The sequence below is a fragment of the Saccharomyces eubayanus genome, chromosome XVI (genome assembly GCF_001298625.1).
Source record: "Saccharomyces eubayanus strain FM1318 chromosome XVI, whole genome shotgun sequence".
Lineage (NCBI taxonomy): Eukaryota > Fungi > Ascomycota > Saccharomycetes > Saccharomycetales > Saccharomycetaceae > Saccharomyces > Saccharomyces eubayanus.
The window spans coordinates 226,674-241,488 of NC_030975.1; the positions used below are offsets into that span (position 1 = coordinate 226,674).

The following is a 14,815-nucleotide window of genomic DNA, read 5'->3' on the forward strand; positions in this document are numbered from 1 at the left end:
AACTTCAGCGGCTAAACCATAGACCCAGTTTTTGGTTGAATAAAACGGTATACTAGCCTCGATCCAATACATTTCCTTTTCGTATACAGGTACAGAAGTTGGCCATTGAGCGCGTTGTTGTATGGGCACCTCGGCTGGCTGATGCTCCTAGTTCTTCCTTTCTCTACCCAGGATTGTTGCTTAAGGCATCTGATTGCCTTCTGCTATCCTCACTTGGTACGAAGATGTGGCCGTTAACGGTTCCTTTGTCTGCAAGATGAAAAAACGAATCAGTCACCCACGCAAATAATTAATGAAAAAAAAAAAGAAAATTAAGAATGAAAAGAAACCTTATGCTGTTTTTCTTTTTTCAGCGTTTGCTTGATGCATTAAGTTATATAATATAAGCACGGAAACGTAACGGTCTTTTTTTTTTAAAAAATCCAAGACATAAAAAGAAAAACCTCAACCAGCAAACAATGTCTTCTGGTCTGGTCTTAGAAAATACGGCACGTAGAGATGCGTTGATTGCCATCGAAAAGAAATATCAAAAAATATGGGCTGAAGAACATCAATTCGAAATTGATGCTCCATCAATTGAAGATGAGCCCATCACTATGGACTCTGAAGAATTGCACCGCAAATACCCCAAGTTTATGGCATCTATGGCCTATCCTTACATGAACGGTGTTTTACACGCCGGCCATTGTTTCACTCTTTCCAAAGTCGAATTTTCTATCGGTTTCGAAAGAATGAATGGTAAGAGAGCTTTGTTCCCATTAGGTTTCCACTGTACTGGTATGCCAATTCTAGCTTGTGCTGATAAGTTAAAGAGAGAAGCCGAATTATTTGGTGACAACTACGACAATGTACCAGCTGAAGAAGAAGAAACTAACGAAGAAACTCCAGTCGAAAAAGAACATGAGGATGTCACTAAGTTCAAAGCTAAGAAATCAAAGGCTGCTGCCAAAAAAGGTCGTGGTAAATATCAATTTGAGATTATGTTACAACTTGGTATCCCAAGAGAACAAATTATCCAGTTTGCCGATGCTAAGTATTGGTTAACTTATTTCCCACCTCTATGTGAAAGTGATTGTAGCTCGCTGGGTTCCCGTATTGACTGGAGACGTTCTTTTGTCACTACCGATGCTAATCCTTATTATGATGCTTTCATCAGATGGCAAATGAACAAATTAAAGGCTGCAGGTAAGATCAAATTTGGTGAACGTTACACCATCTACTCAGAAAAAGATGGTCAAGCTTGTATGGACCACGATAGACAATCGGGTGAAGGTGTTACACCGCAAGAATATATTGGTGTTAAAATCGAAGCTTTGGAATTCGCCGATGATGCTGCAGCAATCATTGACTCTACTTCCGCCATTGACAAATCTAAGAAGTTCTACTTTGTCGCCGCCACCTTGAGACCTGAAACCATGTACGGTCAAACGTGTTGCTTCGTCTCTCCAACAATTAAATACGGTATTTTCGATGCTGGTGACTCTTATTACATTACTACTGAACGTGCATTCAAAAACATGTCATACCAAAAGTTGACACCAAAGAGAGGCTTCTACAAACCAGTTGTTGCCATTCCTGGTAAGGCCTTCATTGGTACCAGAATCCATGCTCCACTATCCGTATATCCAGAATTAAGAATTTTACCTATGGAAACTGTCATTGCCACTAAGGGTACCGGTGTGGTCACTTGTGTTCCATCTAACTCCCCAGATGACTATATTACTACCAAGGACTTGCTGCACAAGCCAGAATATTACGGTATCAAATCTGAATGGATTGACCATGAGATCGTTCCAATTATGCGTACTGAAAAGTATGGTGATTTAACTGCCAAAGCCATTGTTGAAGAAAAGAAAATTCAATCTCCAAAGGATAAAAATTTATTGGCAGAAGCCAAAAAGATTGCTTACAAAGAAGATTACTATACTGGTACTATGATTTATGGTCCTTACAAGGGCGAAAAGGTCGAAGTTGCCAAAAATAAGGTCAAGGCTGATATGATTGCTGCAGGTGAAGCTTTCGTTTACAACGAACCAGAGTCTTTAGTAACGTCTCGTTCTGGTGATGACTGTATTGTTTCTCTGGAAGATCAATGGTATGTTGACTATGGTGAAGAAAGCTGGAAGAAACAAGCCATTGAATGTTTGGAAGGTATGCAACTATTTGCTCCTGAAGTGAAGAACGCTTTCGAGGGTGTTTTGGATTGGTTGAAAAACTGGGCCGTTTGTCGTACTTATGGTTTGGGTACTAGGTTACCTTGGGATGAAAAATACTTAGTTGAATCTTTATCGGACTCTACTATTTATCAATCATTTTATACTATTGCTCATTTGTTATTCAAGGATTACTTTGGTAAAGAAATCGGTCCATTAGGCATCTCAGCAGACCAAATGACCGAGGAAGTATTTGACTACATTTTCCAGCATCAAGACGATGTTAAGGATTCTGATATTCCGTTAGTCTCCTTGCAAAAGTTGAGAAGAGAATTCGAATACTTTTATCCATTAGATGTCTCTATCTCTGGTAAAGATTTGATTCCAAATCATTTAACTTTTTTCATCTATACTCATGTCGCATTGTTCCCAAAGAAATTCTGGCCAAAGGGTATTAGAGCCAATGGTCATTTGATGTTGAACAACGCCAAAATGTCTAAGTCCACTGGTAATTTCATGACTTTAGAACAGACTGTCGAAAAGTTTGGTGCAGATGCTTCTCGTATTGCGTTTGCCGATGCTGGTGACACTGTTGAAGATGCCAATTTTGATGAATCTAATGCCAATGCTGCTATTTTAAGATTATTCAACTTGAAGGAATGGGCAGAGGATATTACCCAGCATCCCTCTCATTTGAGAACCGGTGAAATAACTGATTTCTTTGACATCGCATTCGAACATGAAATGAATGCTTTGATCGAAAAGACTTACGAACAATATGCTTTAACTAATTATAAGAATGCTTTGAAATACGGTCTTTTTGATTTCCAAGCTGCTAGAGATTACTACCGTGAAGCTAGCGGTACCATGCATAAAGATTTGATTGCCCGTTACATTGAAGCACAAGCCTTATTGCTGGCTCCAATTGCTCCACATTTTGCTGAGTACATGTACCGTGAAGTTTTAGGCAAGCAAAGTTCTGTACAAAATGCTAAATTTCCACGTGCTTCCAAGCCAATAGATAAGGGAGTTCTGGCCTCTTTGGATTACTTAAGAAATTTACAAAGAAGTATTAGAGAAGGTGAAGGTCAAGCACTAAAGAAGAAAAAGGGTAAGTCTGCTGAAGTTGATGCATCCAGGCCAGTTAAGTTAATTTTATTAATTTCTGAATCTTTCCCAGAATGGCAATCACAATGTGTTGAAGTTGTTCGTAAAATGTTTGCTGAACAAACTTTAAATGATAACAAGAAGATCAGAGAGTACGTCGAACCCAAGGAAATGAAGAGAGCTATGCCATTCATTTCTTTGTTAAAGCAACGTTTAGTTAGTGAAAGCCCAGAACATGTCTTTGAAAGAGAATTGCAATTCAATGAAATTGACACCGTTAAAGCTGCTGCTAAGAATGTTGAAAAGGCTGCTCAAGCTTTGAAAATTGCTGAGTTCAGCGCAATTTCTTTCCCATATGGCGCTAAGACTGGTAAGGATATATTTACTGGTGAAGAAGTTGAAATCCCACCTGTAACAAAGATTGTTGAAAACGCTGTTCCAGGTAATCCAGGTGTCATTTTCCAAAACATGTAAATGTGTCTTGAGATGCCTCATAATGATTTGTTGATAAAAAAAGGATACAAAATTTCAAAAAAAAAGTTTATAAAATCAGTAAAGAACTACCAAATATGACATAGCTTCGATAAATTTCGGCTCGTATATAATAAATATATTGTAATCATACAATTGTTTCGTTCTGTATTCCCGTGTTTCATAATAACGCGCACTACGAGTTCAAAAAAGGATATCCATTTTTACATTATTGATCAGACATTTTGTTTGAGTGATACTACGTTATCACTGTAGTCCTTCCTGTCAATAATCGGATGGATAATCAAAATTCAGTGGAAGGTTTGGCATAAATCAAAGGACCAGGCGAAAGCAAGAAATCAATAAGTAAGTGAATGAATAGATAGATAGTTCGATAAACAAATAAATAAATAATTAAAAAAAATGTGTTGAATGAATGATAAGTTTATAAGTGTAATGTACTTTGAGGATGTGAGAAAAAGCATTGCGTATCAAAACCAAAATAAAAAAGGTCGATGTGGTCAGCAGATGAGAAAGGAAGCCCAATAAAAAGTAATAGCAAAAGTTGAGAAAAAAATAAAATCAAATAAAACCCAAATGGCCACGTACAATATACACCCTAGTGCTTAAAAGCTGTCTCGTTAATGAAGTAAAAAGTTAGGACGAAGCGTTTCATTATTCATCCTTCCATTTTTTTTTTCATTTGTAGTAATGTCACCACTGGTTTTTTTCTTCCTTTACCTCTTCTTTTTAAAACCTCGTCCATTTTCTTCTGAAAAGTCTCGTTATTCTCATTGCTGTTTGCCGTATTACCTTTAGCAGCTACACTCGTTAGTTCATTAACGTCCATTGCTTTTTCGCCAGGTGGATGGAAAGGTTTCAAATTTTTCAGCAGCTCACTAGGTATGTTCTCCCATTCTGAAAAGAATTCAAGTCCAGTGGCGGAGGATATCCATGGGGACAGAGGTTCATTTAAATCGTCTAGCTTCATGGCAAACTCGTACAATGTACTTCCGGTATCTTCTTTTAGCTTTGGGTCATTAGGATTAATAAATATGGGTCTGTATCCAGAATAGAGTACGTTTGTGGTCATGTCACTATGCTTTAGGTGTGAGGTGGATGGAACTCTTGGAAGCCACGAAAAATCGCGTCTTTTCTTTCTTGAATGCGAAGCCCTTATATTGGTAGAATCTGTTTTGGATATTGCTTCGCTTTGCTCTATAAGTGGTGTATTGCATTCGTGCTCTGGGGGTTGGCGATGATACGCCGCCTTTTTACTACCCTTTTTCCTTTTAGATTTCATCTGACTTTTGGACAATAACGAGTGGTTGTTTAAAAATGTAAATGAAGACTGATATCGTTTGGATGTGGAAGCTATTCTTAAGGAAACGACACTATTCCTTGATAAGGGCGAGATAAATGTGTTAGCTAGCTTTAACATAGCTTATGGGTCGACTTAACGCTCTGGCTTGCTCAATAGAGAGTTTTTTCTTAAGGACCCTTTGGTAGCGTTTGACAGCAAATGGTCTTTACACTTTGTGCGTATTTGGTGTATGTAAGGTGATGTAAGTCGAAGGAAATGTAGAGTCATCCAAGTAGTTATTATAAATACCCTTTGGTGTAAACGATCCCGATACGGCGAGGGAAAAAGAAACGATAAAAAGAAAAGGTGTTGATTCTCGTCGAAGATGATAATGGTTGAGATTGCCATTAATTATTATGACCGTTAGTATTATTATTATTTATGTTAATATTGAATGCAGATTTATATGACTATATTTTTTTATTATATTTTTATGCCAACAGGAAGAGTCAATGACCTCTTGACAGCCCCTGTAGGCAACGATATTATGCTATTAGAATAGGCAGAGTTTAACATGGCGAATGGTGATCTCAAAGTAATGCTCAAATTTCTTTCTTTTTCTATCGGCCTTAAGTTTGCTAACTGGTCTATTTCTTCCACTAAAACGTCCCCTTTTTCCTCTTCTTCTTCTTCTTCTTCTTCTTCTTCATCCTCATCTCTCATTGAAACATCATCAAGTATTTGGGAGGAATTGCCATCCGCCTCATATTCAATTAAGAGGGAGTCGACGAGATCTTCATAGATAGTCGAGTTTGTTTCAGCAGATTTATTCATATAAACAACAGCGTCTTTAGAATCCTGTAGACGCGCAATCTGCACCCGGAGCATGATTCTTTGCGCAATGACTGTGCTCAAATAATGCTTCATCAAATCGTAACTCATATCATTGGAGACACTTTCGCTCTTCAAGTTGTCTTCTTGTATGCTTTTGCTATTTCCAGTTTCGTCTTCGTCTATAGCTTCTATTGTTTCCATTGCATCCGCGTAATCTGAATGGCTTGCTAATGATTTTTGGTCATAGTCAGATGAGGAAACACTATTAACCGGGGATAATTCCCTCATAGAAGTTGTGTCTATGACATATTCGTCTTCTTCCTTTATTGAGAATCGATTCATAGATAATGGAATTACTCTATTTTCTACTACAATTGATGGTTGTCTCGCGATTGCATTTAAGGAAGTTGAGGGTTTCGATCTTACCAATCTTGATCTAGAGTACGCACTGCTGTTGCGAGTGACAGCATTATTAACACTCTCTGATACAGAAATAAAGGAATTTCTGTTGTTTACCGGTGTCATAGTAGCAGATGTGGTTAAAATAGAGGCAGCCCTTCTGATGGATGAATTTGTTCTTCTTAAGGATGGTGTATACCTTACTAAAGGGCTCTTTGGCCCCTTTGGTCCTACTGTTGGTTCCTTGGATTCGGAAACCATGGCCTCGCAATTTGTATCAATTTCTAGAGGTTTCGTGGTTTGTAGCGGGGCTAGTACGGGTACCAAAGACTTTGACGATATTGATCTTTGTAAATTGGATACATATCTTTGCGCTTTTTTATGACGAGAAGTAGAAAGGTCCTTGTTCTTAATCAAGTCGGCTTGCCTTTTTTTTGATTTTTTATTATTCTGAGTCTTGATTTTAGAATTCTTACATATAGAGGTGGTAGCATTTTTGTCATTAAATGAAAACAATTTTCTTCTTATGGCTGATCTTAGTCTGTGTAGCGTTTTTTTTATCCTAATTCCCAGTGAAGTAAAATAATACAAGAGACCGCCTTTGCATCTAATAGCCTTGGATCGCTTTAAGCTGCCACGAGCGCTAGTTGACCTGCTACTGGCACTAGAATTGTATCTAGAATTCGAAGATTTTAAAGACCCGACCTGTTTTATGGTAGGAACTCTGTTTAGCTTTTTTTTACATTCTGGGACTGGCTTTTTTTGTTTAATAACTTCTTCATGTTTCTCCAATTTCGGATTGATTATGGTTTCAGCCTCCTGCGTTGGCTGCAGCGTTCCGTTGGGTGTCGTTCCCTTTGACGATATCGATGATGCCGATGACGATGCGATGTTGTAGGAAACGTTTTCTGCAGTTGGAATGGTCTGGAGAGCTGACGATACTGAGCCGGTTACATTTCCCTCTGGAATAACTTCCATCGAATGTAGTTGGTTTCTTACCACACTTGAACTACTATAATGTAAAGAATCATCGTTTTGTACATCATGGGAAGCAAAATAGTCGCTTTTGTTAGAGTCTGAGGATGTCAATCTGTTAGTGGCTTCATTTGGGTTGACAATAATTCGTGGAGATGATGTGGTGTTGTCGGAGATATTAGCAAATGAATAGTATCCATTAGAGGAGTAGCCAGAATTTGTATTTGTATTGGATGCGGATGTATAGTCAGATAAAATTTGAGAGGTGGCGTCTTCATCGTGTGTGACTGGATTTTCTCCACCTAAAGTATTGTTCAAAAGGTGGTGATTGTTTAGGTGATATTCTTCCATCGTTCCTCTTGGTAAGCTTTCGGTGGACGGAAATTTAAAATCTATTTGGTCGCCTCTGAATGATTTGGTCTTTGTTCTTATTGGTGATCTGATAATCATATTGATAAGAATATGCAGTATTTATTTTAGTGTTTTCGGTAAGTTTAACTTTGACTTCCTTGCTATGCCGTTATATTCTCGATCCCATTTATTGTAAATGCTTAAATCTATATATACTACATATTTTGCAAGAGATTGATGATATTCAAAAAGCCCAGCAAGCAGGTTCCCCTGGTTGCAGCCCTTCTCGGAGGGGTGGGTATAGCGGTTCCTTATCCTGGCAATTAAATATTTAATGTGGATAGGTAAATGGCTGAAACAGCCATTTTTTTTCCGTCCTTGCCAGCCATCGCCTTTTTTCTAAAATATTTTTACACGAAAACAATAGATGAAAAATTCTCGAGGCATCTCATCGCATTAGATGAGATGTGAATAGGGGAGTTGGTTCCCGAGGAACTGGTATCTCTTTGACATTAATCACTGTCTAGCATACGTCTTGCGGAAAGAAGCAATAAACAGACTATTAGCGTAGTTGAAATAATGGTAAAAAGGTTCATTCATGCTTCGAAGATAAGACATGCAGCACGCAAAAGGAAGCATCATTCCAAGTATAAAACCTTGCGAAGGCTAATAGAGGAAAATGCTTACAAGATAGAGTCGTCAAAGCCGTTAAATGGAAAACTTTTTAAGTACTGGAAAAATAGACGTCGATTGTTTTCAAAAATAGATTCGTCATCGATATATATGACAGATGAGCTTTGGTTCAGTGTAACGCCAGAAAGAATTGCGTGTTTCTTGGCAAATTTCGTCAAGGCATGCATACCAAACGGTGAGAAGATATTGGATGTATTTTGTGGGGGTGGTGGTAATACTATACAATTTGCCAAGCAATTCCCTTATGTTTATGGGGTGGATTATAGCATCGAACACATATATTGCACTGCGAAAAATGCTCAAAGCTATGGAGTGGATGATAGGATATGGCTGAAACAGGGATCCTGGAAAAAACTAGTCTCTAAGGAAAAACTCTCCAAGATAAAGTACGATTGTGTATTTGGATCGCCGCCCTGGGGAGGCCCAGAGTACTTAAGAAGTGACGTTTATGATCTAGAGCTTCATTTGAAACCTATGGGGATAACGAAAATGCTAAAGAGCTTCCTTAAATTAAGTCCTAATGTGATCATGTTTTTGCCAAGGAATTCAGACTTAGGACAGCTTTCTCGAGCCACGAGGAAAATCCTGGGCCCATTTGCCAAGTGTAAAGTACTATATGTTAAGGAAAATGGATATATGAAGGGAATTTTTTGCATGTGGGGGGAATGCTTCTTTAATTACGAACCTGGAACGCAAGGAAACAACGGAGTAGAGCTGTGTTCTGAAGACGAAAAACAGGAGAAAGGCGAAACTACTGTAGCAACCAAGGATAAAAGTGTAGACATTTACGACATAAATGGTTGAATAAAGATAAATAAAGTCATTAAACAAAAAAATGCAAGGATTATAATATGATATTTATATAGTGTGAAGGTGTGCGCCCACATATGTAGGTGGGAAGCAGTTAAAAGGTTTATGTAATTGCAAGCGCATGAGGATGACAATACCTGATTCATGAATTGGAAGGGATGTCTTTCTTTTCAATGAGTAAGTTACCGCGGGCTTCGGACTTTAAAACTGATAGTAACAACCCCTTTGAATGAGGCTCGATTATGTCTCTTGCTATTCCGTTGTTTATTACGGAAATGCCATTCAAAAACAAGTAGGGCGAGTGGATGGTTTCCAAGGCAGTACTGGGGTCTATGTCCAGTTTATTTTGCTTGATATACTTTTCTAATTCATAACCATGAGAATGTTTTTCCAAATCGACAATAGCCAATTCAGGTGAAATCTCAAGTTCTTTTTGTAATAAGCTTCTCAAAAAAACAGAGTCCGTTTGTGATGACATAATAAATAGCACAGCTGGCGAGGTATTTATGATGTCAAGAAAGCTCACTTTGGGGTCGAATTTCTTTTGGTTGATGTTTCTTTTCAAGATAATAGAGGATGAGGATGAGGGCACTGTTGATGTAGCTGTTCTGGGCGCGGGCACATCTTTTTGGAATGCTGTGGATAAAGACGATGTTGTAGACTCAAATGCGGGTGCCGGGATATCGACCTCGACTTCACTTTGGATATGCGAGATTTCTTCTTTGACTTTTAAAATATTCAATTCATTTTCTTTCTTATCTGGAAGACCGTCTGCGGTCTTTAATAAGTTTGGTAGCTTGTAAATCAATCTCTTCGCGCTCCCTTGCTCGTTGCTATCGTTACTGTCGTTAAGGCCCGTAGCGTTATTGTAAAATTCTAAGGAGTCGTCCCATGTAAACACTAGAAAGCTTACTATCCCGAGGAAAATCAGCGTCAGAGATACTATCCTTGTGCTTTTTTTAGATGATGCGTGCTTTTTTAAAATTGGCGAGTCCGTGATCATAGTTCTTATTTTCTCCTCCTATCAAATGGTGTTTTGTTGCCGACGCTGATGCTATAAAGGTACACAATATATACGCAAACGCCTATGCTATATATTCAGGTCAAAGCAACTTGAGGAAGTGCTCCATTACTCGATCTGGTCAGTACCTTATATAATGAATCCCCTATAAGGCGTGCACTTTAGCTCGAAAACAACCCCGAAACAACCCCGAAACGTCTTGATCTTCATTAGCTGATGTCAAATTATTCGATTCAACACTGAAACGAACCTCGAAAATCCATGTTCTGCCTACTTTTGAACGAGGGGTGCCTATAGCAGCCATTTTGTACGCGGCCTTCTGAGCGCAGATCTCGTTCACAGCAAGTCCCGGGCAGCCGGAGGCGCAGTGCTTAGAAAGAGCCGCACCAGAGGAAAACACCCAAGATCTGGGGCCCTTATCAAGTCAATTTATCGTTTCTTACAATAGGGTGCGAGGTTTGGTGTGCATTAGTGAGCGGTTTCAAGGCTCTGTCTCGTAATCGTTTGGCACTTTGCAGGGCCTCAATCATCTTGTCCTTCCTTTCGAGCATCTTCCGCAGTTCCGTGACTTCAGTGTCGCCGCAACCGGTTAGCGACGTTGCGGTGTGCCCGGGTTTCTCCAGCGTCATAATCTTGTCCTCGAGTTTTTGAGTGTACTTTCTATACTGTCTTATTTGTGATTCAAGTCCTTGGAATTTCGTTTCTAGTAGAGTGCCGACCTCGAATGGTAACATCTCTACAATCTCTATGATCTCAGAATCTTGCAGGTCGACCACATCTTTATCCAGCAGTTTTTCGCAGTTCTCCAGTTTATATTTCAATATCCGGTTTTCCGCTCTCATTAGCGCCAAATTTGGATCGACGGCCCCATTGCTCTTGATGTTGCCGTCACTCGAGAAGTGACTTGAGCCCTCACCTGGACTTGAGCGGCCTTTCAAATCAGATATCAGCCGGCGTTGGTCTTCCAATTGACGTCTTAGCATCTCAATAGTGCGGTCTTTATCTCCGTCATTATTTCCGTTGTTTATGATGGATTTTTTGGATACATGTAATGCGACGTTTTTTGCTCTCGATGCGAACCTCAACGTATTGATAGTTTCTGCCGCCGCGTCATTTCTGGTATCCACTGTACATATCGTCGTCACTATGCTATCCCCGCTGAGTGCTGGTTGCAACAAACGCGTCAATTTGGAGTCTCTATATGGAATGTGGTTGTTTGGAATATTATTATTACTAGTGGCGGTTCCAGTACTATTGCTGCCGGTACTCGTCGGTGTCGTGAGTATGTTTGGGCCTGTTGGATTTATTTTATCAGCGCTAAGTTTGGATATCACTGTCCCCAGTGCAAGTAACGATTTATTGATAAAGGATCCCTCCTTCCTTCTCTCTTGCTGTCCCGTGGCTCTTTCTGAACCTGCGAGGTCACACAACGATAACGTACTTGACCTTGATGTACCGCTATTCAAATCTGTACTCGTTAAACGAATTAAGACGATAGCATGAGATCGGGAGCTTCTTGCATTGTAATCAGTTTCCCCAATTTTCCTACTTTTGTCACCAATAGCAATCCATCTTAGTAACTCTTCGCTGCTTTCACATCTTCTTTCAGTGAGGCCAATAACTTTCACCCCGTATTGGGTGTCGTCTCTAATCTTCAACTCAGCACTTAATCCATTACTATTTCCCTTACCCATGTACAGTCTTGAAGGCGTGCTTGGCCTACTAATGGACTCCTCTAATCCACTCTCTAATAAATCGTAAATTCTTTCATTKTAAATCTCAAGGTATGATATAATAACATCGAATTTCTTATCGCCATTCATTGAAAGTTCCATTACATTGCTAAATAAATATGAAACGGATAAAGGAATTAAACCTAATTCATGCTCATTCCCGCTCATTGTAAACGTTTTACCTGATCCAGTCATACCATATGCAAAAATCGTAGCATTGAACCCTACCAATAGCTTATCAATCATTGGTTTGCTGGTCCTTTCGTAAACTTCTAAGTTGGTGCAATGAGAGGCAAAAACATGGTCAAACTCGAATTCTCCGATCTCCTCGTGTATTATTGTCTTATCATTAGTGATAAACCAAGGATCTCTAATAAATGTATTTCCGCCGCTTTGTGGATTGGGTCTTGGTTGAGAATATCTAGGCGATTTAAGCCCCACGCTGTCGTGTGATGCCACGGTGCTCCGCGGTTTGGGCCGAATAGTTACAGTGATTGAACCTGTATATGTGTCATTTTTTCTCAAGCAATTGTTAGTGCTATTGCTTCTTCTGACCCTTATCTTACCTGGATGAAGAAAGGGATCAGACTTAGCAGATACAGACCTTAATGGCGAACTGCTTCTTGTGGAGGATGCAGAAACTGATTGTGAACCTGAATTGGACGCATTGCGAATTGAGWTTTTCCTCACGTTAGAAAACGATGAAGTTGATCGTACTGAGGGTGATTGTGGGATATTGCTTGAACCTGAACTAGACCTTGTAGATGGCCTCCTTAGACTTGGACTCATTTTTTGAATCATCGATAAAATCTACTAATATGAATGATTGAGGGAATATTTAGTACTTTATATATGTTATGATAACGCCGGGTGCTATAAATCTAGCGGAACCTGCTGATCTCTATAGCGTATTTTTTTTTTTTTCGTTTTTGCTTGCCTTGTTCTGTTATTAATTATTCCGCTAATGGAAAACAATAAACAACGAGAATTTCGAGCAATATAATAATAGTTACCCGTGCGTGCGTGAGTGCTATGATTCTCAGAGATATATTGTAGAGCAATAGATATGATAATCGAGATAGAACGAGTGAGAACAATGATTAGTTCTTTGAATAAAGCAAGAAAAAAGTGTGTCTTTATGATTTTCGTAAATATACTAATTATTTTTGTTCTTTTTTTATTGTGAAGAAGCCAGAATGGCAGAAAAGGAGAGAAAAAAAGCTGACTTAAATAGCTTCAGCCAAACCAACCGCATCTTTACCCAAATCGTAAATGGAGTAGTATTTGCGCAAGAAGGCATCACCAATGATAGCCAATGGACCGACTGGTTCTGGGAAATCCATTGGAGTAATTGCAGAAATACAAGAACCTGATACTTCCAGAGTGTAATCGTATGGTCCAATGGTGAAGTTGTAACCGTTGAAGTTGAAAGTCAAATCAGGTAAGCCGTCTCTAGTGTTACAGTCAAGAGCGTATTGGCCACTCCAACCCTTCTTGGCACCGATTTCGGCGTTGATCATTTCAGCTAAACCTGATGGTAAAGTGATCAAAGAAGTACCCGTGTCAATGGCAGCACCATGACCCTCTAATTCGGCAAACTCATGGCCTAAACCAATACCTTCGAATTTAACTTCCCAGTAGGCCTTACGACGAACTGGCAACCAAGTGACGTCGCCCTTGAATTTGGACTCGTCAATGCCACCAAAGGTAGCTTCACCACCATTCTCACTATCCTTAGAAGTGTCACCCAAGTAAAAAGCGAACCTCTTTTCGTCCAACAAGTCTTGTTGAATGGCATTGTAAAATGGTGGAACAACTTTATCGACGGAGATAGTGTCGTAGCCTAAACCTAAAATACCGTCGAATTTACCAAAGGCAAATGTTAGGCCTGGTTCACTGGTAGCTTCAGCAAAGTCTTGTTTTGGAATGGTTAAATCACCGATAGAGAGTGTGTCTTGGGAGATGTAACCTTCCAAAGAACCAGTACCATATTGGATAGCAAATTCGGTACCATTAGCCTTATAACTTGAAGAAGCTTCATGATCGTATTTAGAGTGCAGGAAACAAGCCAAAGAACCACATTCGGTACTAGGAACCCAAAGGTTTGAAGAACCAGTATCCAGAATAACTTTGAAGTTTTGAGGTGGGTTACCCAAGGAAATATCAGTATAATATTGAGCATTTAAATAGTTCGTCAATGGGACATCGTGACCACCTTCGGTAAAAAAGGGATGTTCTCTGGAAAAGGCAACCTCAGGGTTGGCTTTCTCGAATTGAGTCAAGTATTTTTGGCCTAAATGAGCCAAATGTTGCTCAAATGTAACTTCCTTCATCTCATCGGTCAATTCATGCTTGTAAATTTTAGCCTTGTGAACTTTGGCAGCGGCTGGATTAATGCTGGCCAACAACAATAAGGCCAATGGTAATAGAGCTTGTAAACTGAACATTTTCTTTTATTATAATTCTGAGTTAGATGGCACTCCGAATAAACTCTTTTGTTCTTTTCCTTTAGAATTCTATAAAAAGAACTTTTATAGATACAGTAGGGTTAGAAACTAGTGAAAACTGTTTCTGCTATTCTTCCCTTAATTTGATAATCTCTTYAATAAAGAACAGAGAAGACCACTTAAAAATCTTATTATAAAACTTGGTTCAAACTTTGAAAAAGGTTGAATGGATAAATAGTAGCTAATTACTCCAAACTTCTTTGTCTTTCTCCCTCTGCATATGGATAAGAAGTGGGAAAGTACGGGAAGATGGTTCTTTTTATATTTCCTCAAAAGGGCCGCCTCCGCCCCTTAATCCATCGACACCCGCAAATTGAATGAGCTACCCGGAACAGCAAATACGGGTTACAGTCTCTTTTATCACTACAATAAGGAGAGTGAATTAAACAGTTATCATTTCCATAGGCTTAGAGGTATGCAGAGCAATTTGAAAAAGTCTAGGACGTCTCCTCTTCACG

The 14,815-nt window shown here is 39.2% G+C and overlaps 7 protein-coding genes across 7 annotated transcripts; 2 read left to right on the forward strand and 5 right to left on the reverse strand.

The window, feature by feature from the left end:
- Positions 1 to 458: 458 nt before the first annotated feature.
- CDC60 (leucine--tRNA ligase CDC60) lies at positions 459 to 3,734 on the forward strand (the record flags this gene model as incomplete). The annotated part of the gene is made up of 1 exon (XM_018368297.1): positions 459 to 3,734. The coding sequence occupies one exon, from the start codon at positions 459 to 461 to the stop codon at positions 3,732 to 3,734; it is 3,276 nt and encodes a 1,091-aa protein (XP_018218877.1).
- A 676-nt stretch (positions 3,735 to 4,410) lies between these two features.
- Positions 4,411 to 5,172, reverse strand: PET20 (Pet20p; the record flags this gene model as incomplete). The annotated part of the gene is made up of 1 exon (XM_018368298.1): positions 4,411 to 5,172. One exon carries the CDS (start codon positions 5,170 to 5,172, stop codon positions 4,411 to 4,413), a length of 762 nt encoding a protein of 253 aa, XP_018218878.1.
- Positions 5,173 to 5,517: 345 nt separating this feature from the next.
- Positions 5,518 to 7,692, reverse strand: AIM44 (Aim44p; the record flags this gene model as incomplete). Its single annotated transcript, XM_018368299.1, has 1 exon — positions 5,518 to 7,692. The coding sequence occupies one exon, from the start codon at positions 7,690 to 7,692 to the stop codon at positions 5,518 to 5,520; it is 2,175 nt and encodes a 724-aa protein (XP_018218879.1).
- Positions 7,693 to 8,172: 480 nt separating this feature from the next.
- TGS1 (RNA methyltransferase) lies at positions 8,173 to 9,090 on the forward strand (the record flags this gene model as incomplete). The annotated part of the gene is made up of 1 exon (XM_018368300.1): positions 8,173 to 9,090. The coding sequence occupies one exon, from the start codon at positions 8,173 to 8,175 to the stop codon at positions 9,088 to 9,090; it is 918 nt and encodes a 305-aa protein (XP_018218880.1).
- Positions 9,091 to 9,238: 148 nt separating this feature from the next.
- PRM4 (pheromone-regulated protein PRM4) lies at positions 9,239 to 10,099 on the reverse strand (the record flags this gene model as incomplete). The annotated part of the gene is made up of 1 exon (XM_018368301.1): positions 9,239 to 10,099. The coding sequence occupies one exon, from the start codon at positions 10,097 to 10,099 to the stop codon at positions 9,239 to 9,241; it is 861 nt and encodes a 286-aa protein (XP_018218881.1).
- Positions 10,100 to 10,536: 437 nt separating this feature from the next.
- KIP2 (Kip2p) lies at positions 10,537 to 12,651 on the reverse strand (the record flags this gene model as incomplete). The annotated part of the gene is made up of 1 exon (XM_018368302.1): positions 10,537 to 12,651. The coding sequence occupies one exon, from the start codon at positions 12,649 to 12,651 to the stop codon at positions 10,537 to 10,539; it is 2,115 nt and encodes a 704-aa protein (XP_018218882.1).
- Positions 12,652 to 13,076: 425 nt separating this feature from the next.
- On the reverse strand, positions 13,077 to 14,297 carry PEP4 (proteinase A; the record flags this gene model as incomplete). The annotated part of the gene is made up of 1 exon (XM_018368303.1): positions 13,077 to 14,297. One exon carries the CDS (start codon positions 14,295 to 14,297, stop codon positions 13,077 to 13,079), a length of 1,221 nt encoding a protein of 406 aa, XP_018218883.1.
- Positions 14,298 to 14,815: the final 518 nt, after the last annotated feature.